Source organism: Hordeum vulgare, chromosome 1H (assembly GCF_904849725.1).
Source record: "Hordeum vulgare subsp. vulgare chromosome 1H, MorexV3_pseudomolecules_assembly, whole genome shotgun sequence".
NCBI classification, from domain to species: domain Eukaryota; kingdom Viridiplantae; phylum Streptophyta; class Magnoliopsida; order Poales; family Poaceae; genus Hordeum; species Hordeum vulgare.
Window position 1 is genome coordinate 133,607,710 of NC_058518.1, and position 24,696 is coordinate 133,632,405.

The 24,696-nt window shown below is 46.1% G+C and overlaps 1 protein-coding gene across 1 annotated transcript; it reads right to left on the bottom strand.

Annotated features, from left to right (window-relative positions):
* Positions 1-1,806: 1,806 nt before the first annotated feature.
* LOC123408122 (protein transport protein Sec61 subunit gamma-like) lies at positions 1,807-3,720 on the bottom strand. Its single transcript, XM_045101313.1, has 2 exons — positions 2,835-3,720; positions 1,807-2,744 (listed from the first exon to the last, which is right to left on the bottom strand). Exons 1-2 carry the CDS (start codon positions 2,926-2,928, stop codon positions 2,629-2,631), a joined length of 210 nt encoding a protein of 69 aa, XP_044957248.1. The 5' UTR covers positions 2,929-3,720; the 3' UTR covers positions 1,807-2,628.
* Between the last annotated feature and the right edge of the window lie 20,976 nt (positions 3,721-24,696).

The window sequence follows — 24,696 nt, forward strand, 5'->3', positions numbered from 1 at the left end:
GCTACGCAGTTGTGAGCTGAGATCGAGGGGGGAGGGGTGCAGTGCTCCATTGGACGCGCGCGCAGTCTGGACGACGTCATCCATCGCGCGGTGGCCCTGCCCCATGACCCCGCCGCAACAGCGCCACGCCGGTCTGAATCTTTTGTGGCAACACCCAATGCGTGTCGTGTCCAGGAGACCCTTCCACAAACCATGTTCGCTGGGATGGGCGGGGATCGACCAGGAGTGGATCGCGTGGTGCACCACGACGCCGACGACTTCTCTTCGCCACCTAGCTCTGCTCCCCTCCCTCTGCTCACGATCAAGATGCCCATGGATCTTATTGATGTTTAAGAACGTGTTCGAATGTAAGGATACCGACATGCTAAATCTTATCATAGAGCTACAAAAAAAGCAGCTCAACAAATAATGTTCCTTTAGTTCATATCGAAGTATTTATTGTCTTGAAAGACTCATTCTTTCATAGTAGAGATATGAGAGCTCACTAAAGGCAAACTGAGCTCGAATTTGGGTTCTTCATAAGTTATTTGATACATAGTTCCTTATCCATGTACTTCTAATGAGTGATTCTATGGAACTGAAGTCTAAGTCAGTTTTCTTAAAGCTATATCATGATATTAGACAATGCAAAGCATGTATACTCAAAATTCGAACCACGTACGCTAACCACAATCTTGAAGAAAACTACCCCTCTTGCCATGCTATGTGGACATCATTCAAATTGTAACATCACCATCATTCAAACTCTTCCAGCATGTGAACTCTCTTCTCACCATCCACGCATACTATAAAGATATGTCTTCGTACATTTAACACTCATCATGTAAGCTCATCGTGACACAAGAGCTTCCACGCCAGCTATCTTGGGGTGAAGTTAAACAGGTCACATGAGGACCAAAAATATAGGTTTCAATTTACATGTGTGTGTCTATTGCTGAACACACATCGGAATTCTGGCACTACCACAACAACATGTGTCATGGCAGCTAACACTTGCATCTCCAGGATTCAAACTACCTTCGCGATCACCTCTGAACCTCTCAGAACAGCACCTCCCACATCATGAAATCTCGCAGCTCACCCCTGTTTCCTCTCATTGAAATCATCTCATTGGCAATGGACCTTCAGAGATGGTGTAACCTAAGCCCTTTAAGTAGAGCTTAGTGGCATCAACTAAACTGATGGTCAGATCACAGGAGCTAGCAGAATCGTCAGTTCACAACCGCAGAAACTTATACAAGCTTAAAATAGACTATGACCACAATCATACAAACGAAAAACAGGCTATATTTTGCAACCCATTTCCCCAAGGGTTGCATGTCGGATAGGCTAATCGTTAAAACCAAGGTTGATCCATCATTAACGAAAGCCTCCACAAATGGTCAAATTCTGTAAAAAATCAAATAAACTATATCCAGAGGACCGTTAACTAACACATCGGGGAGCATTTTGAAGCAGGGGAAATATTATGATTAACATGATTCTCGAGATGTTTAAAAAAACATGATTCTTGAGAAGTCGAGAATTGTACCTTTTTCAAGCTTGACCTCCTAAAAACGATGAAATCACCAGCTTGCTAGTTCTCTCTGTTGGGTGCCAATAAATCTCACATATAGCCAGAATTCACCAATGATTGCTTGTCCAAAGTAATACAGAAATTCTAACTCTGCTTAGTCATGTAGCTCTTAGGTTTTATTGCCGTGAGTTGAAAAAGTATAAACAGTAAACACGTTACATGCCAGTCTGTGCGTGCGTTGCTAGCTAGTCGATCAATCAATTCACCGATCCATCTCATGGCAAAGCTAGTTAGTACGTTGTTAGCTGATTCAATCCATCTTACAGTAAGTCAGGTTTGCTATGTTTTTTGTTTTTCCATCAAGCGAAAGCGCCGGCCAGGCAGAATACTGGCTTCACAGGAACGGAGACAATCAGACAACAACGGCATTGAAGGAAAGGATCAAGATCTACGCACCTGTTACATTGTCCTTGACGGAGGCAAAGGGCGTCAAGTTTGAGTTGTTGGTCTTCTACGCGTTCTCGTACACCATCCGCTGTGCTGCACGGTACTTGCCGTAGCCGCCTGTGATGAGGACGCACACCCTCATCGCATAGTTCACGCCTGCTACAAACCCAAATCGCGAAAGCTACCGGCCGTGGAAGACATCTTGAAGCAAGTAGATGGAGGGCGGAGGTGGAGCGGGACTCAACGACGAGAAAGCGAGAGGGAGAGCCACGGCCACCACCGAGCAAACGAGGATCGCCGCGAAGACGACGCCCGTCACGCGACGCCAGACGCGGACCGACCGCAGGCGCCGGCCCAGCCGGCGCTTCTGCCACCGCAGCCATGTCCAGCATGGCTAGCTGCTGCCGGTGCGACACCTGGAACGCGGCGAATAACTCGTCCCTGAACGGGTTGACCTTGAACTGCCGCAGCGCGTTGACCACGTGTGCGTGCCGGACGGACCGATCCTGCGGAAGGGGCACGGAGAAATAAAGAAGTGTGGGGGAGAAGCAGCCGAGCTCATTCCCTTCGCTTCCTGGGCCCAAAGCAGTGACCCGAACGAGATCTCTCCCAGGCAAAGGGAGATAACACCAAAACGAAGGAGGGGATCAAGACACGGGCGTACCCTAGCCCGAGCCGATGATGATGTTGTTGATGGGCATGAAGATGAGGTTGACGAAGAAGCCGACGAACCCCATGACGACGAACCCGACCGTCGTCCGCGCGGCCACCTTGGTGAACTCTGCGCGCCGAATCAGGGTCAGATCTGGCGAGAGAGGAAAACGAGCCGGATCGGAAAACGAGGGGAGCGCACGAGCGCGCGGGTCCTTACCCTTGCGGTCGGGCTTGTGGCAGCGCTTGACGAGGCGGACGATGTCCTTGGCAAACTCGCGGAGGGGTTCCACGACGGAGTCGACGACGTCCATGGCTGGCTGGCGGGCGGGCGAGATCTCGGAGCCGCCGCCGACGTTCCGTTTTCTAAGGATAACGAAGGTTGTGAGAGACGGGGAGGAGGGGATCGTGGGGGTGACGTTTTTCGCGTGAAATCTTGCCACTTGCGCAGGGTCGCACTATCACGAGGAAGGTGGGGATCGGTTTTTTCTGTCAACCGGTTTTTTCTGTATTTAACTAACTCGAGGGATGGAAAAAATCGGTGGAACTGCTAGGGGAGCTAACGAGAGGTCGAACCATCCCGCTGGTTGAACCATCACGACGGCACATCCCCCTTTAATAGTAGAGATAACCAGGACACCTCGAAGAGCCATTGGATAAAGCAGAAAGTGCCATGAAATAATCTAAGAGCACCTATAGTTGGGCGTCCCAAACAGGCGGCTCAAACCGGCCTCAAAATTCCGGGTTGTCCGTCACCTCTCATATTCAGATCAAACCTGGAGCAGATATAGAAGGCCCCAGGTACGCCGCCACGTCAGCCCGATCCATGCTGGCCTATCATGACCCCACTCCATCCCCCCAAAACCCTTATCCTGAGAAAACCCTAGATCACTTCACTTTGATCCGCTCTCCGTCTCTTCTCCTTCCTTTCCCCAATCTGATGCCCTCTACCTCTCTGTCCAGCTCTGGCAGCGGCGGAGGCATAACGATTATGACGCCTTCCTTTGTGATGTGACGAGCGACGAGGAGAGCCAATCTGTGACATCCTCGACTTTTGCTACAGTAATTATTGTGATTAAGCTACAGTGATCACCTGCTAATGATGCCACATCATCGAATTCCCATCTCAGACCCGCGTTGATTCGAGTTTGTCCGGATTCCAAATTTGAAAACAAAAGAAAAGTACTTTATAAGTTCGTTACAAATATTAAAAGGATATGTATATGAAAGAGAGAATTAAAAGTATGTATAATAAATTGTAAAAGAAAATATAATAAAAGAAAGTATTTAAAAAGAAAAATCAAATAGTAAAATAAATAATGAAAGAAAGAAATAATAGAAAAGGGAAAAGGTAAAATAAAACAAAAAGAAAAAAAAGAAAAAAAGAAAAAGCAACCCCCCCGGCCCAGCTGGGCCACCCACCGGCCCAACCGGCCGAACCCTAGCGCCTCCCACCTCCTGGCGAGGGAGCCCCTCGCTACTCCCTCCCCTCCCCCTTAGCGCCGCCACCCTCCCACGCTCCCCTCGCGGCCCCACCCCCCACCGACAGCGCTCCCACCTCCCATCTCTCCCGTAACTCCCTGCCCACGAGACCCCCCACCCCACGCCAGATCCCCCACCGAGACCCTCCCTCACGCCCCTCCTCTCCACCTCGCCCCACCTCGGTCGGCGCCCCTCTCCTGCCTCCTCCCGTCGGCGAGCTTCTCCACCCCTCCCTGGCCGGCGCGCCTCCCCCCCGCCGGCGAGCCGATCCCCCATCCCCCTCCCTCCTCGGTCCTCCCGCCGGCGGCCTCTCTCCCCGTCGGCTCCTCTCTTCCCACCGGCGAGCCGCCCCCCTGGCCTCCTCCTTCCCGTGGCGAGCCCCGGCCCCCCCTCGGCCCTCCTTCCCGCCGGCGAGCCGCCCCCCCTCGGCCTCCACCCCGCCGGTAGGGGCCCCGGCCTCCTCGAGGTCCCTCTTGCCGGCCTCACCCACTCTGGCCGACTCCATCTCCGGGGGGCCCTCCTCACCGGGGCCCCTCTCGGCGAACCTCCGGTCGGCTCCTCCTCGCCGGCACGCCCGTCTTCACCGGAACCGCGTCACCGTCGTCACCTTCACCTTCGTGCGAACTCCGGCTTCATCGGGCCGTCTCGTCACCGTCGGTGAGCCCCTCCTCGGGCTCCTCCCACCATGTCGATCTCCTCACCGCCCCGGTTCCGTTCCGGCAAACGGGACCTCGATCCGTCAACGGTAGACACCGGTAGGAGGGATTGAAGTTTAGGTTCTTCTATGTTAGTTTGGAGAGAGTTCTGTGTCTCTTTGTTAGCAGAGAGGGAGATGAGAGTTTTGAGAGAAAAAAAATAAAAATAAATGATGTATTAGACGCGTATGTATGTATGTATGTATGAGATGCGATGTATGTATTTGCGTATATGAATATTTAGAGGAATACGACATGTGTATGGTTATGTATTTGTGATTAATGAAACGAGTAAATGGCATTAGGTCACTTACCGGTGGGGCCAAAGCACCCGCTGTCTATGACAGGGAGGCCCCACGCGGTAGTTAATATAAATAATAAAAATAATGTTTTTATTAAATAAATAAATAGATATATTAGTTAAATTAATTAATTAGAATAATTAGAGTATGACACGCGGGTCCCCCACTAAATTAATCTGATTAAATAATATTTAATCTTAAATAAAACTTGTGCCTATGACGTTCGGGACCCACTGGTCAGTTGACCAGTCAAATGTTAATGTCAGCATGACATCGCGATGATGTCATAATAGGATTTTATTAAAATAATTAAATCTGTTTTTAATTCTTAAATAATTATAAAACTTTGAAAGTTAATATAAAAAAAATCCGTAAGTCAGATCGAAATATTTTCAACATGAAAGTTGATCAGCAAAGCGAGACGAACCCGGATACACGGCCCGTTCGTCTGTCACGCGTCCCTAGCATAGCAAACATGGAACTTTTCCATCGTTTCCAGTATAACCGGTAGTAGCCCGAGACCCGGAAAATATCGTCAGATATTCTTCCGACCCGTCTATGGCGGATGATGCTGCGTTAGTTCATGTCTAGCCTGCATCTTGCCATGTCATGCTTTGTGTTGCATCGGTGCTATTATTTATTGTTTCTTACCCCTCTTCTTACCGGTAGACCCCAAGACTGACGCTGCTGCCGGGTACATCTACGCCCCTGCCGATCAGTCCTTTGCCGCAGAGCAGCAAGGCAAGCAAATTCCCCTTGATCATTCCTATATCGCCTATGTCTTTCTTTCTACTGCTTGCATTAGTATTTTGCTACTGTTGTAGTTAGCTCCTATATCTGATGCATAGCCTATTTTTTGATGAACTGCTACTTTTAGTCCTGTACCTTTAATCTGCTTAGTATAGGTGGAGCAGTCATCCCCTCTGACCCCGTAGTTCAGTTGCCCCGCTTGTTGTCAAATCTCGATCTCTGATCGACGAGCCAGACCCGACACATCACATTCACCCCCGTTCGTTGTACGACGCTACAGAGATACTATCGGGTACCGAGGGTGACACCTCGCTAAGTACTCCTGATGATATTTCTGTAGTATAGCTAGTCGGTCGTGGTTATCGAGGGTGATTCCTCTTTCACCATTCCCGATGACGTCTCTGTCGTGCCACCCCGCGAGTGTGGGACCCCCGAGGGTGATTCCTCTAAGCCCACCTTGACGGGTACATCGTTCGGAATCCAACGAGGGTGATACCTCGGATTCCCCCGATGTTACAACCACACAGTTACTCGACCATGTTACTGGGATCATTGGTGATTAGTTGTAAGACGGGTGGATTCCCGTGAGACTGTGATGCTGGCTTAATTAAAATGCTAATGGATTTGGGTATTTGATCTGGGTTGGTCGGAGACCTTTTCGCACTAACCGGCTACGCGGGAAGAATTATGGGTACTCGGCGTCGCGGTATCAGCCGAAGCTTTTCAGATGCCAGCAATGTAGCGGCGCGCGCCCGAGTGGTCCCGAGATGCATCGCGCTTGTGATTAAGGGATGCTAGGACTAACGTCGGCCGCCCACGCCACGTGCAGGAGCGTGAAGGGGAACTGGGCCCACGAACCCTTTGTGCTTAGGATTTAGACCGACGGGCTGGCCTCTCTGATTAGTCTTAGGTGGGGCTGCGACGTGTTGATATTCCGAGGCCGGGCAGGACCCAGAAAAGTATGTCCGGCCAGAGTGTTATCGAGCGTGACGGGACATGTGGTGCACCCCTGCAGGGATGAAAATTAACTATTCGGATAGCCGTGTCCACGGTTACAGGACGACTTGGAGTTGTGCCCCGATCTTTTACAACTACAATTGTTACTTAACTGGAATTAGTTTGCCTCGGGATTGCTTCCTCGCAGGGAGTCGAGGGAGGATCTTTAGGCGTGACCTCACTTTAATATTGCTGCAAAAATATGACTATTAATGTGTTACCCCTGTTCTACTCTCGTCTATTGCTGCAAGACCCTGAAGATGCTAGTCTTCGATAGGACTAGGCCTTCTCTCTCTATTCTCGCATTGCTGCAGTCAGTCCACATATAACCCCCTTCTTTGATACTGATGCATATTTAGAATAGTTCTGATGTAAGACTTGCGAGTACTTTGGATGAGTACTCACCGCTGCTTCGCTCCCCCTTGTCCCCTTGATCCGTTTGCTGCGACCAGATGATGGAGCCCAGGAGATGGAGGTCCCCGCCGCCGACGACTGCTACCCCGACGGTGCCTGCTACTACGTGGAGGCCGCTGATGATCAGGAGTAGTTAGGAGGTTCCCAGGCAGGAGGCCTCGCCTCGTTCGATCGATGTATCTTTTGTGCTAGCCTTCTCTAAGGCACCCCATGTTTTATGTCTGTACTCAGATATTTGTTGCTTCCGCTGACTCGTGTGTTTATCGAGCTTTCGTATTCTAGCCCTCGAGGCCCCTGGCTTGTAATATGAAGCTGATGTTATTTTATTTGTGTCTAGAGTTGTGTTGTGATATCTCCCCGTGAGTCCTTGGGTTTGATCGTACGCATTTGCGTGTATGATTAGCGTACGATTAAGCCGAGGGCGTCACACAATCCTCCTCATGGCGCGACAATGCTCGAGGGTAGACACGAGCGACACGATAATGCTCGAGGGTAGACACTAGCGACAGCTCCCGCTCTGCCATATCGCTCACCGTCGTAGTTCTGATGTCGGAATCGGCTCGTCCCGCAACACATAGAGCTAAGCGGTTGCAGTTGCTCCGCGCCACTGGCCCATCGCCCGATCGCTGCTTTGTAAGGGCAATCGTGAGTTTTAGTGCCTGCTCCATCGGCGTCGCGGACGCACGCCCGAATTTGAGGTGATGTTGCCCACCGAGAGCGTCAGCGGGCTAGGGAGAGGACGGCAGCCTTGAAAGCGGTTGGATAGTCCTCCCCTTGCCGCCACGGCGTGCCGACGATGCCTAATGACGAGGAGCGCCTCCTTGCGTGGGTCTAGTGCCGCTCGCTTACGATGATAGAGAGGGACGCCCGTCGACCCCACCGGCTTGGGCTGGAGCTGTCCGCAAGCGAGGCGGCGTAGCGGCTAAGCTGAAGAGGCAACATGACTGTGTCGTTCGGAGGGTTGCGATTTTCATTGACTCCTCTTCTAACGACCCAACTCCTGCTGACGCTTATGATGACGACGGTGATCGAAAGGGCAAAGGGTCGTCGAGGAAGTGGTGAAGCTCAGCCCTCTCTCCGTGTTTATCTCCGTTGTTACAGTAATCTAGTTTAGAACTTGTCCATCGGTTATGTGGATTATGTGAACTGTGATAATCTTTTGGTGATCGGCTATGTGAATTACGTGTATTTCTATGTCCGTTTGATGATCTACGATAGTTTAGTATCACGTTGCATGTTATAGATATGGACTGTGCTAACTTCCAGTCGGCTGGAGGTTAGCGACAGTTTCACACGATTCCTTCAGTACGTGATCGTTATCAACCCATTGTAATAGCCCGAGACCGACGCTCCAGAAGATTCCCCTTTTATTCCATTGCCGCCCTGTGATTGTCGCATTCATCATCGCATCATTCACATCATCTGCATTGCATCGTCACTTCGTTGCCGCCAATTTTCAAAACTTGCATCCGTTATTAGTTGTCGATTCTCTCCATTTTTGTCATTGATTGTTTTGAGACCAACCACACATACACACGCCCGCGACATTGTTTAATCTTGTTTTTTAGAAGTGTGTATAAAACTTTTTCAGATTGGGTTGAAACTTGGCTTGCGGTCTTAATATAGTGTACGTAGGCCGCCTGTCAATTTTCATCGCAATCGGAGTTCATTTGGTACCCGGACCGTTGAACCTATAGAGGCTCTATAGCTGGCCCATCGTCAGACGTTTTTCGTTGTTTTAAACTCTATCGCCGGGTTGCCCGTTTTCCCTCTCATCTCCGCCTAGCCCCTCTGCACAGTGCACCGGCCTGCCCGCAACCTAGTCTGGATACTTTCCCTGGACCCGAACCCGGTGGTCGTGACCTTTCGGTCAGGATCAACCCCGTATTACCCTAAATCGTTATTGGTTTTTCAATAGTACCCCCTAACCTATTTTTTACCGCGACCATTCGATTTAGATCAGAGGGCCAATTAGACCCCACTTACATGGTTCGTCTACTTCACGAATTCGTTCTTCTCCCAAGCAGGATCTCAGGCAAGATGGCTATTTCCCTAGATACCATTACTATCAATGCCATGCTAGTTGTCTCGTTTCTTTCATTCTGTCTCATTGCCTACCACCTGTTAAATGTCAGCCTCTCAACATTGCCATGAATCCTTCAACCTTCTACAACCTAGCAAACCACTTATTGGCTATGTTACCGCTTGCTTAACCATGTGTTAACGTTGCTAGTTGCAGGTGCCGTTGCTTCCATGTGATAACATGGGTTCCTTGTTATATCATCATATAATTGCTAATTAATTTAATGGACCTATATACTTGTTAAAAGGTGGAAGGCTAGGCTTTCTAGCCTGGTGTTTTGTTTCATCTTTGCCGCCCTAGTTTCGACTACTGGTGTTATATTCCATAATTGAGCGTTCCTAACACGATCAGGGTTGTTATGGGGACCCCCTTGATAATTCGTTTTAGATTAAGAGTGGTCTCGCAAGGCCCAACTTTGGTACTACATTTGCCCAATAACTAATAAAAAACATAGGGACCCGCCGACACCCGCGGATAATTAATCAACCCCCGGGTCAATCCTCCTCATGAGTATTGGTCCAAAATAGAGCATTGTGCGGGGCCAACCCAGGGCAACTTGCACCACTGGAAAACAGTTTTTTGCCATCTGCCAAATCTTTGCCGTCTGCTAGCTGATGGCAAAGAGTGTCTTCGCCGTCAGCTTCCACAAAGCAGACGACAAAGCACTGGCTGATGGCATAGAGTGTTTTTGCCATCAGTCACATCTTTGCCGTCAGCTAGCAGACGGCAAAGAGTCGCACAACAGACGACAAACATGTAGATGGGCCCACCTGACCGCGGGGACGTTAGGTCAAACTGGAGTCCCTTCTTTGTCGTCTGCTAGCGGACGACAAAGAGTCTAGACTCTTTGTCGTCCGCCGGCAGACGGCAAAGAGCTAACTCCGTTAACGGCTCTTTGCCCCCACCCCGCCCCTCTCTCTCTCACCCACACCGTGTAACGGCTCACCCTGCCCCTTTATCTCTCTCCCACTCCTCTCCCCGACGCCCACCGCCGCCACCACCGTCGCGCCGCCGCCCTCGTCACCGCCCCGGTGTCCCACAGCCCCCTGGCGCCGCTGCCCCACCTCTCCCCGATGCCCACCTGAGCCACCACCACCGTCGCGTGGCTGCCCCACCTCGCCCCCGCCACCGCTGCCCCACCACCGTCGCGCCGCCGCCCCGCCACCCCCGGCCCCGCCACAGCCGCCCCTCCCGGTGAGCCCCCACACCCCCCCCGCACCTGCATGATTTTTTGGAATTAGATTATAACTACCGGCATGATTTTTATTTTTGTTGTAGTAGTTGTTCTTGTTAGTAGTTTTAGTGGTAGTAGTTTTAGTAGTTGTTCTTGTTAGTAGTTTTAGTAGTTTTTCTTGTTAGTAGTTTTAGTAGTTGTTCTTGTTAGTAGTTTTAGTGGTAGATTTAGTTAGTTGGGTAGATTTAGTAGGTAGTTTAGTGGTAGATTTTGTTTTGTTAATTAGTGGTAGCTTGTTAAATTAGTTAGGTTAGTTAGTTAGCTTGGTTAGTTAGGTGGAGGAGGAGAAGAGGAGAAGAGGAGGAGGACGAGAAGAGGAGAAGAAGAAGAGGAGTAGGAGGAGGAGGAGGACGAGAAGAAAAAGAAGAAGAAGAAGAAGAAGAAGAGGAGAAGAAAAATATAAGGAGAAGAAGAAGAAGAAGAACAAGAAGAGAAGAAAAAAATAAGAAGGAGAAGAAGTAAAGAAGAAGAGAAGAAGAGAATAAGAAAAAACTAAGAAGGAGAAGAAGAGAAAAAAGAAGAAGAAGTTGATTTTTTATTGTTTGGTATTTAGTTTTTTGGAATTAGATTATAACTACCAGCATGATTTTTTATTGTTGTTGTAGTAGTTGTTCTTGTTATTGTAGTTGTTGTATTTGTTGTTGTTATTGTAGTTGTTGTGGCATATATAGTTTAGTTGGTAGGTTAGTTAATTAGTAGTTTTAGTGGTAGTTTAGTTAGTTGGTAGATTTAGTTAGTTAATTAGTAGATTTAGTAGGTAGTTTAGTGGTAGATTTTGTTTTGTTAATTAGTGGTAGATAGATTCTTTTTTAGTTACTTAGTGGTAGATTCTGTTTTTGTTATTTTTTTGCTGTTTAGTGCTATATAGGTTTGGCGATAGGTTTAGTTAGCTTGGTTAGTTAGGTTAGTTAGTTAGTTAGCTTAATAGAAAGAATAGGAAGAAGAAGAAGAGGAGGAGGAGGAGAAGAGGAGAAGAGGAGGAGAAGAAGAAGAAGAAGAAGAAGAAGAAGAGGAGAAGACAAAAATAAGAAGGAGAAGAAGAAAAGAAGAAGAGAAGAAGAGAAGAAGAGAAGAAGAATACCTTCTCCTCCTTCTCCTTCTTCTCCTCCTTCTTCTCCTCCTCCTCCTTCTCTTTGTTCTTGATTTCTTCTTCTTCTTCTCCTCCTCCTCCTCTTTCTTCTCCTCTATCTGATTCTCCTTACCTTATTTTCCCCAACAATGAGATAATTAGCCCATTTAGCTACAAAATGGCATAAAAACCTTGGTTAGCTCATGAATATTATATTCTTAACTTGTTTTCCTCTAAAATGACATAATTAGAATATTTGTGTTGATCGGGTGGATTTACATGTGATAGTTGTCTTGTCGTTGTGAGGTATGCTGTGCGAAGACCTCCCCGTGCGTTGTACGAGCTCCGCCCCTGCATTCGTGGGTCAGTACAAATTTCATCTCCTCCTCGCCCCTTCATTTACTGTGGCTCGGTTTCCGGATGAAACTTTCTAGATTTAGGTAATTAAATTAATTTATCGGTATGCGTGACCAGTATGCGTCTCCCGTTCGAAAGGGCGACATCTATAAATATGCATGTCTTTGCATATTTATAACCGCCATCCTTTCGAATTGTCCAACATTATCCATGGACAGCCCGAGTATGTGTAGATTGGGTTCGTTTTCCCGTATGCTGTGCTCTGGATCCGATGCGGAATTTCGTCAGTGCTTCCGTGTTGTTCTCCGGATGCACATCCTCTCTGTTTATTGCGGAGACGTGTATCAGGAGAACAACGGGGAGGTGCTGCCGAATTTTTGCGTTGGATCCAGAGCAGAGCATGGGAAAACGAACCCAATCTACACATACTTGGGTGGGATTAGGACCTATCTTTACCTATTAGCGTGTAGGTTGCCTGGACGTAATAAAAATGGCGAACCTGATTAATCGATCGATGAATATAAATGCTAAATTATATATAAATATATTTCTTCTGTCTTTAGTAGCTAGGCAAGATGAGTGATCGTGCGTGGATGTATACCGGTCACCCTAGTCAGAAAGAGATGACGAAAGAATGGTTTCTAAAAACAAAGGAATTTGTGAAAGCCGCATTCGCAAATGGCCAGGAAAGAAACTATTGCCCCTGTCCTGGATGCGACTACTATAAAAAGACGACAGAGGCTGTAATGATTAAACACCTGCAGAGGAGGGGTTTTAATCCTAATTATACGGTGTGGACATTTCATGGTGAGTCTATACAACGCACAAGAGCTGAGGTGGTCCGTCGTCGCACGGACGAGCATGGTACCGGATCGAAGACATGGTGCAAGACTTTGATGATGCTCGGGATTCGGAAGATGAGATGGAGGAATCTGCAAAGGCCTTTTATGAAATGTTGGAGTCTTCAAAACGTCCTCTCCATGAGCACACCGAGCTCTGTCAGCTGGATGCAATTGCACAAGTAATGGCTCTGAAGGCTCAGTTCAACTTGGGAAGAGAATGCTATGACGCGATGATGACACTATTTGGACGCTTCCTACCCAAAGGCCATGTCATGCCTACAAACCTGTACCAGTCGAACAAAATACTTCGTGTACTTAAGATGCCCTATGAGAAGATAGATGCATGTGAGAAAGGATGTGTCTTATTTAGGAAGGAGTATGCACACTTGGACTATTGTTCCAATTGCGAGTCTTACAAGTATCTTGTGGTAGACAACGGTATGGGTGAGAAGAGGCAGACCAAAATCGCAGTTAGTGTTCTTCGGTATATGCCAATCGTACCAAGACTTGAACATCTTTTCATGGTCGAAGAGACAGCCAGACAGATGACATGGCACAAATTGGGCAAAAGAACAGAACTAGATGCGGATGGGAATAAGATGGTGGTACATACATCGGATGGGGAAGCGTGGAAACATTTCGATGGATTGCATCAGGATAAAGCGGCAGATCCAAGGAATCCTCGAGTCTGCATCGCCACGGATGGTTTTAATCCCTTCGGCATGACGACAACCAAATATAGTTGTTGGCCTGTATTTGTCATTCCACTCAATCTCCCCCCGGACAGATTATGCAAAGAAAGAACATATTTCTGACGTTGATAATTCTAGGGCCCAATTATCCGGGGGAAGAATATGAATGTGTACCTGCAGCTGCTTAAGGATGAATTGGTAGACGCTTGGGATAATGGGGTCAAGACATACGATGCCGCTAGAAAACAAAACTTCAAAATGCATGTGTGGTACATGTACTCTATGCATGACTTGCCGGCGTATACACTATTCTCTGGATGGTGCGTGCATGGAAGGTTCCCGTGCCCCCAATGCAAGGCAGCTCTTCAGTTTCATTGGTTGCAGGAGGGTCGGAAGTATTCTTGCTTTGACTTGCATAAACAGTTCCTGGATCCTCACCATCAGTTCAGAAAAGACAAGAAGAACTTTACCAAAGGTAAAGTTATCAAAAGCTTGGCACCACCTGCGTTGACAGGCCAACAGATCCTGGATCAGTTAAACGCCCTCGAGCCTGATCCAGAGCGTCCAGGGTATTTCAAGGGGTATAATTCAAAACACGCCTGGACTCACAAGCCATGCTTCTGGGATCTGCCTTACTTCAAAGACCTCCTTCTTCCACACAATATCGACATGATGCACACTGAAAAGAATATCGGAGAGGCTATTTTTGGTATATTGTTCGACATAGATGGGAAGACAAAGGATAATACTAAGGCTAGAGTCGATCAAGAGACACTATGTCATAGACCATTACAAAACATGTGAGAAGGCAAAGGAAAGCAGAAGTGGTCGAAGCCAAAGGCCTGGTTCAATCTTGGAAGGCCAGCTATGAGGGAAATTATCTTGTGGGTCAAAATGCACCTGATGTTCCCCGATGGGTATGCAGCGAATCTAAAGAGGGGAGCGAGTCTTGAAAAAATTAAAATCTTTGTCTCAAGAGTCATGATTGGCACATATGGCTAGAGCGGGTAATGCCGGTGATGTTACGTGGCTTTATTCCTGAGGATGAATGGCTAGTACTGGCGGAGCTGAGCTATTTCTTCCATGTTCTTCGTGCGAAAGAATTGTCCCCTGGCGTGGTAGAAGACATGGAGGAGTTTGCACCGGAGTTGTTGTGCAAGTTAGAGAAGATCTTTCCACCGGGCTTCTTTAATCCAATGCAGCATTTGATTTTACATCTACCGACCGAGGCAAGATTGGGTGGGCCCGTGCAAGATCGTTGGTGCTATGCAACTGAGAGGATGCAGAAGACCCTTCGAGCTAAATGTAAAAATAAGCATAGAATTGAAGCATCGATGGCTGAGGCATTCATTACTGAGGAGGTGGCAAACTTTGTGACAACACACTACGAAGCCAAAAATCATCATTTGCATAAGCCGAAGCCTCGGCACAATGATGCAGACCCTAAAAAAGGTGGGTCCAACCTCAGCCTATTCAAAGGGAAGCTCGCACCAGCCGGTGCTTCGAAACCAATAACGTTGGATGTCGAAGAATGGCAGAACATTTCGTTGTATATCTTCAACAACCTAACAGAAGTGCCGCCGTACATCGAGTGAGTTCTCGGCACATTTTCCCGTAACTTCTAATTCATTTGAACTGCTCTTATTCCCGGATATTTCAAACAGCCGTTACGTCGCCAAATTCTCGGATGGAGCGGTGATCGAAAATGATTTCGTCGAAGAGTATGAGCTTCTGTCAAAGACAGGAGGCGGCTATCCCGGTTTCATCTCTTGGTTCAAACAAACGGTAATTATCAATAATGGGCCATTTCATTTCTTGGTCTAACTTGCGGCTAATGAACAATCGTTTCGTATTAAACTTGTAGGCTAATTCAGAGTCTATGGACGTCGAATTGAGACAAGTCGCTAATGGTTTTGACTATAAGGTCCGTTCATTTGAGAAATACAACATCAACAGGTATCTGTTTCGTACCTTTGGCAAAGAGCTATCTATGCCCGACCGGAAATATACAAATTGTGGTTTCTCTGCTATCGGCGAAGGTGTTATCGAGTATTATGGAAGAGCTGAAGCAATTTATGAACTTCAATTCTACGGTGAAAACCCACCGAACGTCGTAGTCTTAAAATGTTATTGGTTCCAGCCGAAGGAGACTACAAGGACTCATGAACATATAGGACTAGTCGAAATCAATCCAAACACCCATTTAGATGTTCCTGATGTCTATATTACGGCTCGACAAACGACTCAAGTTTTCTATCTACCGTGGGCATGCCAAACAGATAAGAATCTGGAAGGTTGGTATGTTGTTTGTGAAGTGCCACCACATGTCAGACCACCTCTCCCAAATGAACAGGAGTATGAACCTTACATTAACCCAGACACATATGATGGAGAATTCTTCCAAGAAACACGTCTTTCCAAGAAACATTTCAAGAACCGCCGTGCTTCACCCAAGAACATGGAAGTAGACAGCGACAATGAATCCGACTCTACCCCTGAGCCGGAACCAGAAGACCTAGAACTCGTAGAGGTTGCTGATGCAGATGACCTGTCAATGCTTCAACGATTAAAGAAAGGTCTTTCACAACTTCACGCCGTTGAACCCGACGAGCACGTCATTCATGAAGACATGCGTGATAGTGATGATGATGATGCATTTATTGATGATGATTATTAGTTTGTAAGATTCACAACTTAAATTATATATATTTTAATCTTTATTATTCATGTACATATTATTATTCATGTCAGTTATTCAATTTTTTTATGTTGTACTAATTTCTTTTAATCTTTATCATGGCAGGTCACCAGGTGTTGAAAGATGGTGGGCGCTGGTCCAGAGCGCTCGACGGGTTCTTCCCAGCCGCCCTGCACAAGGGGTGGTACTTCCCTTCCACCCCTATCTCTCCGTGGAGCCTTGGCAGACAGTTTGTCGACACCACCCGTGGGTTCTTCTTCATCGGCGGCATTGCCCACTGGGAGAGGTGCTGGTCGGGTAGGGAAGAAGGGGAAGGGTACAGGGAGAGGTGGTGGCCGCGGAAGATCCAGGAGGACTGTTGAGCCGTCCTCGCCACCACCACCAGCTCATTCACCCGAGCATAGGACTACTATGGTCGACCCGTTTGTGGAGGAGGCTACGGGGACTCCGGTCCAGGAGCCTGGTGTTGATGGGCATTCGTCCCATGAGACTCCGGTCCAGGATCAGCCTCGGGTCGAGGTGCATTCGGTCCACGAGACTACGGTTCTGGAGGCTTCACCCGACGTGGAGAGGCCCGGATGGGATACCTGGCCGGATCGGACCGAGTTGCCGGATTTGACAAAGGGTCCCGGTGGCTCAGGGGGCGGGGATGGCGGGGATGAGTTTACGGATAGTGAGGGCGATGTGCAGGTGGACGGGGCCACCGTGTACAAGCGTGGTAGTACACGTCTCCCGGTCGTGCCGGCTACCCGCGAGCAGAGGCCGGTGATTAAACCTGAAGGAGATAGGTAAGTACATTTACTCTTTTTTTAGCTTTTGCCTTCAAGTTTGGTCAAATATCTAATGTGTTGACCTTATCATACTACAGGGGATGGGTAATTACCTATTCTTAAGTCCTTCTACGTAGTTTTCTTGATTTCATTCATAGGCGTAGCGCTCAAAATTCTTTCTAATAACTTACAGGTGCCCCCGAGATGGTGTGCGGATAAGATGGATTGTTGGGAGGCATTGGTTGATGAGTGGTGCACAGGCAGCTGGTGAGCCGTCCACGAGAATGCGAAGGATCGGCGTAGCCAAATGGTTGGTGTGCCACACCATCAAGGCAGCGCCAACTTACTTCAGTTCGGAAGAAACTGGGTATGTGATTTGCTTCAAGATTCATGCAATTCATTCTTCATGCTAATATTTTGTTCCTCTCTTTTAGGCGCATCACAATAAGACGGAGATGCCACACTTGTACGACCTTTATGGCATGGCCCATACTGCCTCGTACAAGAAGGCGAAGGCATTCTCTGAGTCTGACCTGGGTGATCCAAATAACTTCACCAACATATCATCCCACCACAAGCTCGTGGCACACAGTGGAGCGAGGAAGGCTACGAAAGGAGATGACTTTAACCCTAGCCAGGAACCTTTGGATCCAGAGCTGGTGATGATATCTGGTGGCGGGAGGCCCCATGGCTCGATAGCCATTGCAGATGGGATAATACGTTTTCCACTCACTCTCCCGGAGATCAAGGCGCGCTAGTCGAGCAGCTGTCCTGATAAACTACTATTAATAATTGAGTGTCATCATGCTAACTGAGACATTGCAAAATATCTATTCTGCAGAATAACTCCCGAGCGGCATCACACGACCCTTCTCCAGGTATTTCTCCTCCTTGATGACCACTATGGTAAGTTTCTCTTCTCCTCTTTCATATTCTCCTTGCCTTAATTTCCCAAACAATGACATAATTAGCCCATTTAGCTCCAAAAAGACATAGTTAGCTAATTTAGCTCCAAGAAGAGGAGAAGAGGAGAAATGAAAAGGAAGAACAAAAAGAAGAAGAGAAAGAGAAGAGAAAGAGAAGGAGAAGAAGGACGAGGAAAAGAAGGAGAAGGAGGAGGAGGAGGAGGAGGAGAAGGCCAATGACCTTCTAGTCCTTCTCCTCCTCCTCCTCCTCCTCCTTCTCCTCCTTCTTTATTTCTTCTTCTTCTCCTCCTCCTCCTCTTTCTTCTCCTCTTTCATATTCTCCTTGCCTTAATTTCCCCAACAATGACATAATTAGCCCATTTAGCTCCAAAATGCCATAATAACCTCAAAATGGCATAAGAACCTTGGTTAGCTCATTAATATTATATACTTAGCTTGTTTTCCTCTAAAATGGGATAATTAGCCCATTTAGCTCCAAAAAGACATAGTTAGCTAATTTAGCTCCAAGAAGAGGAGAAGAGGAGAAGAAATAGGAAAAATGAAAAGAAGAAGAAGAAGAAGAGAAGAAGGAGAAGGAGAAGGAGGAGGAGGAGGAGAAGGAGGAGAAGGCCAAGGACCTTCTAGTCCTTCTCCCCCTCCTCCTCCTTCTCCTCCTTCTTTATTTGTTCTTCTTCTTCTCCCCCTCCTCTTTCTTCTCCTCTTTCATATTCTCCTTGCCTTAATTTCCCCAACAATGACATAATTAGCCCATTTAGCTCCAAAAAGACATTATAAGCTCAAAATGGCATAAGAACCTTGGTTAGCTCATTAATATTATATACTTAGCTTGTTTTCCTCTACAATGACATAATTAGCCCATTTAGCTCCAAAAAGACATAGTTAGCTAATTTAGCTCCAAGAAGAGGACAAGAGGAGAAATGAAAAGGAAGAACAAAAAGAAGAAGAGAAAGAGAAGAGAAGGAGAAGGAGAAGGAGGAGGAGAAGAAGAAGGAGGAGGAGGAGGAGGAGGAGGAGGAGGAGAAGGAGGAGAAGGCCAAGGACCTTCTAGTCCTTCTCCTCCTCCTCCTTTTTCTCCTCCTTCTTCTTTATTTCTTCTTCTTCTCCTCCTCCTCTTCTTTCTTATCCTCTTTCATATTCTCCTTGCCTTAATTTCCCCAACAATGACATAATTAGCCCATTTAGCTCCAAAATGCCATAATAACCTCAAAATGGCATAAGAACCTTGGTTAGCTCATTAATATTATATACTTAGCTTGTTTTCCTCTAAAATGGGATAATTAGCCCATTTAGCTCCAAAAAGACATAGATAGCTAATTTAGCTCCAAGAAGAGGAGAAGAGGAGAAGAAATATGAAAAATGAAAAGAAAGAAGAAGAAGAAGAGAATAAGGAGAAGGATGAGGAGAAGGAGGAGAAGGCCAAGGACCTTCTTGTCCTTCTCCTCCTCCTCCTACTTCTTCCTTATTTCTTCTTCTTCTCCTCCTCCTCCTCTTTCTTCTCCTCTTTCATATTCTCCTTGCCTTAATTTCCCCAACAATGACATAATTAGCCAATTAAGCTCCGAAAAGACATTATAAGCTCAAAATGGCATAAGAACCTTGGTTAACTCATTAATATTATATACTTAGCTTGTTTTCCTCTAGAATGACATAATTAGCCCATTTAGCTGCAAAAAGACATAGTTAGCTAATTTAGCTCCAAGAAGAGGAGAACAGGAGAAATGAAAATAAGGAAGAAGAAGAAGAAGAAGAGAAGGAGAAGGAGAAGTAGAAGAAGAAGAAGGAGGAGGAGAAGAAGAAGGAGAAGGAAGAGAAGAAGGAGAAGGAGCCCTCCTTCTTCTCCTTCTTCTTCTCTCCTCCTTCTCCTCCTTCTTCTCCTCATCCTTCTCCTTCTCCTTCTCTTCTTCTTTTTATTCTTCTCCTCCTCCTTCTCCTTCTCCTCCTCCCCCTCCTCCTCCTCCTCCTTGTTGTTTTCTTCTCCTTGTTCTATTCTTGCTTCTTCTCTTTCTTCTTCAATTTAGCTTATTTGTCATATATATGTTGTTGTTCTTTTTCTAACTTTCTTATTCCCATTTTGCAGATTGGATGTACTACATGCATGGAAGCTGGCATTGATGGAGTGCTTTAGTTCTAGTTTTCATTTGAGTTGATGAACAACGTGGAATTATATGTATATGTATATATGGATGAAAAGTATATGTGGAACTATATGTATATGTGTTGTGACCTATATATGTGCTATGAATATGGATGAAACTTTGTGCTATGAATATGTGTTGTGACCTATATATGTGCTATGTATATGTATATGTGTTGTGACCTATATATGTGCTATGTATATGTATATGTGTTGTGAAATAAACAAAACAAACAAAACTGTGAGAATATGGGCTCTTTGCCGCTTGCCAGCTGACGGCAAAGGCCTTCGCCATCAGTTGACCGACGGCAAAGGTGCCACGTGGCGCCAAACTGTGCAACCTGGGCAGCAGCAGCTGGCCCTATAGTATCTTTGCCGTATGCTTCTAGGGGGCAGACGGCAAAGAAGAGGGCACAAAGGAGGGGGGAGGAGGGGTAGGCAGACGGCAAAGAGTGGAAGGGGGGGGGAGGAGGAGGAGGCAGACGACAAAGAAGAGGGGGAGGCAGACGGCAAAGAAGAGGGGGGAGGCGGACGACAAAGAAGAGGGGGAGGCAGTCGTCAAAGAAGAGGGGGGAGGCAGACGACAAAGAAGAGGGGGAGGCAGACGACAAAGCCTCCGTTAGCCCCTAACGGAGGCAACGCCCGCCGGCTGCCGTCTCGACATATTTGCCGACTACTCTTATGAAAACCTGACGGCAAAGCTCTTTGCCGTTCACTTCGGTGAGGCACACGACAAAGAAGCTACAATGCCGTCGTAGGTTGACGCATAAATTTTGCCGACAGTGGGATTCTTTGCCGTCTGTGATTTACTCTTTGCCGTCTGTAATATACTCTTTGCCGTTTGTGATGGCAGACGGCAAAGAAGCTAATTCATGTAGTGTTGGGTGATTTCTATGAGGCCACCGTGCACGTCGCTTATCCGCCGTGTCGTGAGAACGAGATACGCGACTCCTATTGGGTTCGTCGACACGTCGGGTGGCCTTGCTGGACTTGTTTTACCTTTGACGAAATATCTTGTGCATCGGGATTCCTATTATGCTTTGGGCTATCTCAGAGTTGAGGTTTTGCACTAAGGAAATCGAGGAGATCTCGAGTTTCGTGATCGAAGCTTTCTATGCGGCTTGTGGTAATTTGTGATGGACTAGTTGGAGCACCCCTGTAGGGTTAAATCTTTCAGAAAGCCGTGCCTGCAGTTATATGGCAAACTTGGAAACTTTGTTTAACATACAGTTCTAGATAACTTGAAGTAAGCTTAATTAAAACATGCCAACTGTGTGCGTAAGCGTGACTGTCTCTTTCGTGAGCTCCTTCTTCGACTGAGGACACGTGGGGTTATGTCTGACGTAAGTAGGTGTTCAGGATCATTCTTTTGATCATCATTAGATCACGTCCGATTATGCGTAGATCATCCTCCTCTTATTCTTGTACTCGTAAGTTAGCCACTCAAATAAATGCTTAATCGCTTGCTGCAGACTCACCACTTAACCATACCTCACCCATTAAGCTTTGCTAGTCTTGATACCTTTGAAAATGAGATCGTTGAGTCCATGTGGCTCACAAATTACTATAACACCAGTTGCAGGTACATGTAAAGTGATATTATGATGTGAGCGCGATGATTGTTCTATTTGGATTTTCTTCTTCTTCTTCATCGATCTAGGATGGGTTTCACGCCGGTAGCCTGGGAAAGCAAGGATGAACGTCATTCTTTTATCCTTTGTTTCAGTACATTTACTTGTAACGATATTCATTCTTGCGAAACGACAAGATGCGTTTCTATCCCTGTCGAGGCCCTCGCGTCAAAATAAGGATAGGATCGCATCTTGGGTGCTAAACCCATGCTCGCTTGCACTGATTTTTTTCCTTTTCTCAAAAACCACAGTACGTGATCGCTATCATCCCATGCCCGCTTGCACTGATTTTTTTCTTTCTCTCAAAAACCGTAGTGAATCACTAGTAGTTTTTTCTGGCTTTCGCTGCATAATATTATAAGAAAATAAAAGTGTTTGAAAAAGGATTCGAACCCAGGTCTATGGGATAGCTATTGAGCCTAATAACTAACTAAGCCATCTTTTGTTGATGTCTATTATAGATAAAAAATGCTATTTGAACCTTTCTTATTTCTGTGATATCAGAAAAAATAATAAGGATTGGCTTGGTAACTTTGGCATGATCAGCGTGATAAATATAGTATGAGCAACATGATAATTATACTATAATAAGGCTGGTAACTATCGTACGAGAAGGTTAAAGCATGTGGCAGTATAGTAGTTTAACACATAAATTACTGGTGAAATGTTTCAAAAACCTTTCTCCCTTGGATGAAAGAAATCATGGTGTTTAAACCTAATATATTAGGTCTTTGATGCATAAAGTTGTCATAAATTTAAATGAAAGTTACCAAAGGAGTTATGTTTCAATGTTTTTTTCCTCAAACTCAATGTTAACATGGTGGTTGAACGTAATTTATGAGATCCTCGGTGCATAAATGACCATGTTATTTACACAGAAGTTACCAGGGCATGTTTCAACACATTGATAATGTTTTCTCCATGGGCAAATAGTTATCAATGTGTTGTATGTAAGTTATCGGCTGACTGGTGCGTAAATTACCATGCTATTTGCACTCGGTTATGAGGGGATATTTCTAGAACTTTTCGCCCAAGGTGAAAAGTTATCAGTGTGATTATATGTAAGTTACCAGGTTAGTTGTGCGTAAGTTATCATTAATTACACTGAAGTTACCGGGGGTATGTTTCAATAACTTTTTCACCTCGGATGGTCAAAAAAATGGTATTTTATTTGAACTTGTCAGGAGCCATGTAGTGGGTGAGTTGGCTAGTGTGTTAAGATCTCAATATTCAATTCTTGACTTCAATTCTCAGCTTTAGCATGATTTTTTAGGCTATAAAACTACAAGTATGGAAACTGCTAGCATCAAGATTTGTTCCAACACCTTTTTTTCTAAAAATTATCAGGTATGCAATGAAGCTATTCACAAAAAAATAACCGAGGGTATTTCATCAACGTGCCTCCCTCCACCCGGTCGCCAAATTTATCAAGACCTAGGTACATAAGTGGTTAGTGATGTGTGAGCTATCGTGATATTCACATAAAAATTATTGGAGATATATTCCATCACCTCTTTTCGTCAAAGTTACCAGGACCGGACTGCATAAGTTATCAGGTCACCGATGTGTGAGTTACCATGCTATTAACACCAAAGTTACCGGGGAATATTTCATCAACCCTCACCACCACGCTAAAGTTATCAAGACTGGGTTATATAAGTTATCAGACCTGTGATATGCGAGTTACCATGATATTCACATAAAAATGACGGGGTGTACCCCCCTCGTCACCAAAATTACCACGGTGTCATCAACTCTAGATGAATTGATAAAAAATTGTTTACTTAAGTGTGAAAAAGATTGGACATTGCGTTAACTTTTGTGCAAACGTAGAAGAAGAGACAAGTTAAATAGTCTATTTGGTTTCGTTTTGTCAAGAAAAAAACATAGGTGAGCTGGTTGACTAGTTGAGTTACCTTACGAGGGATACAAGGATGGAATCCTGTTGTGCGAACTAATTTTTATGTGAATATTTCTTTACAGAGGGAGTGTGTAGCGATTCGAGAATTGTGTGGTCACTGTCCACCGACACGTCCCGACTTGTGAGCGGATGTATTGGATGCTGATTTACCAAGTCCCGTCCTAGATGCTCTAATTGCACCCATAAGAATTTTGGTGTATACTTATGAGTTGTATCGGTGTTCCTTGGAAAGCTGAAACAGAATAAATCACAACAATCAGTTATTTTTTCATGATAATACATATCTTATTTATATTATAAAGATCATAGTATATGTCACGCCCAAGATGCGACCCTATCCTCAATTTGGAACGAGGGCCTCGTCAGGGATAGAAGCGCATCTCGTCGTTTCGCAAGAATGGATATCGTTACAAGTACATGTACCGAAAAGATGAGATATATGGTATTGGCTTACACTCGCCACAAGCTACATTAGATTCACATCAGTACATTACATTAACATCATGAAGAAGAGCAGGGTCCGACTACAGACGAAAACAAACGAGAAAAGAAGAACGACATCCACCCTTGCTATCCCGCTGCCGGCCTGGAACCCATCCCAGAACGATGATGAAGAAGAAGAAGAAGCAACTCCAAATGAACAATCAACGCGCTCGCGTCAAATAACCTTTACCTGTACCTGCAACTGGTGTTGTAGTAATCTGTGAGCCACAGGGGACTCAACAATCTCAATTCCAAAGGTATCAAGACTAGCAAAGGTTAATAGGTGAGGCATGGTTAAGTGGTGAGGTTGTGGCAGCGATTAAGCATATATTTGGTGGATAACTTACGAGTACAAGAAATAAGAGGGGGAAGATCTACGCATAGCGGACGTGACTACTGATGATCAAATGAATGATCCGGAACACCTACCTACGTCAGACATAACCCCACGGTGTCCTCGATCGGAGAAGGAACTCACGAAAGAGACATTCACGGTTACGCACACGGTAAGCAAGTTTTAATTAAGTTAACTTCAAGTTATCTAGAACCAGTGTTAAACAAAGTTTCTACGTTGCCACATAACCGCGGGCACGGCTTTCCGAA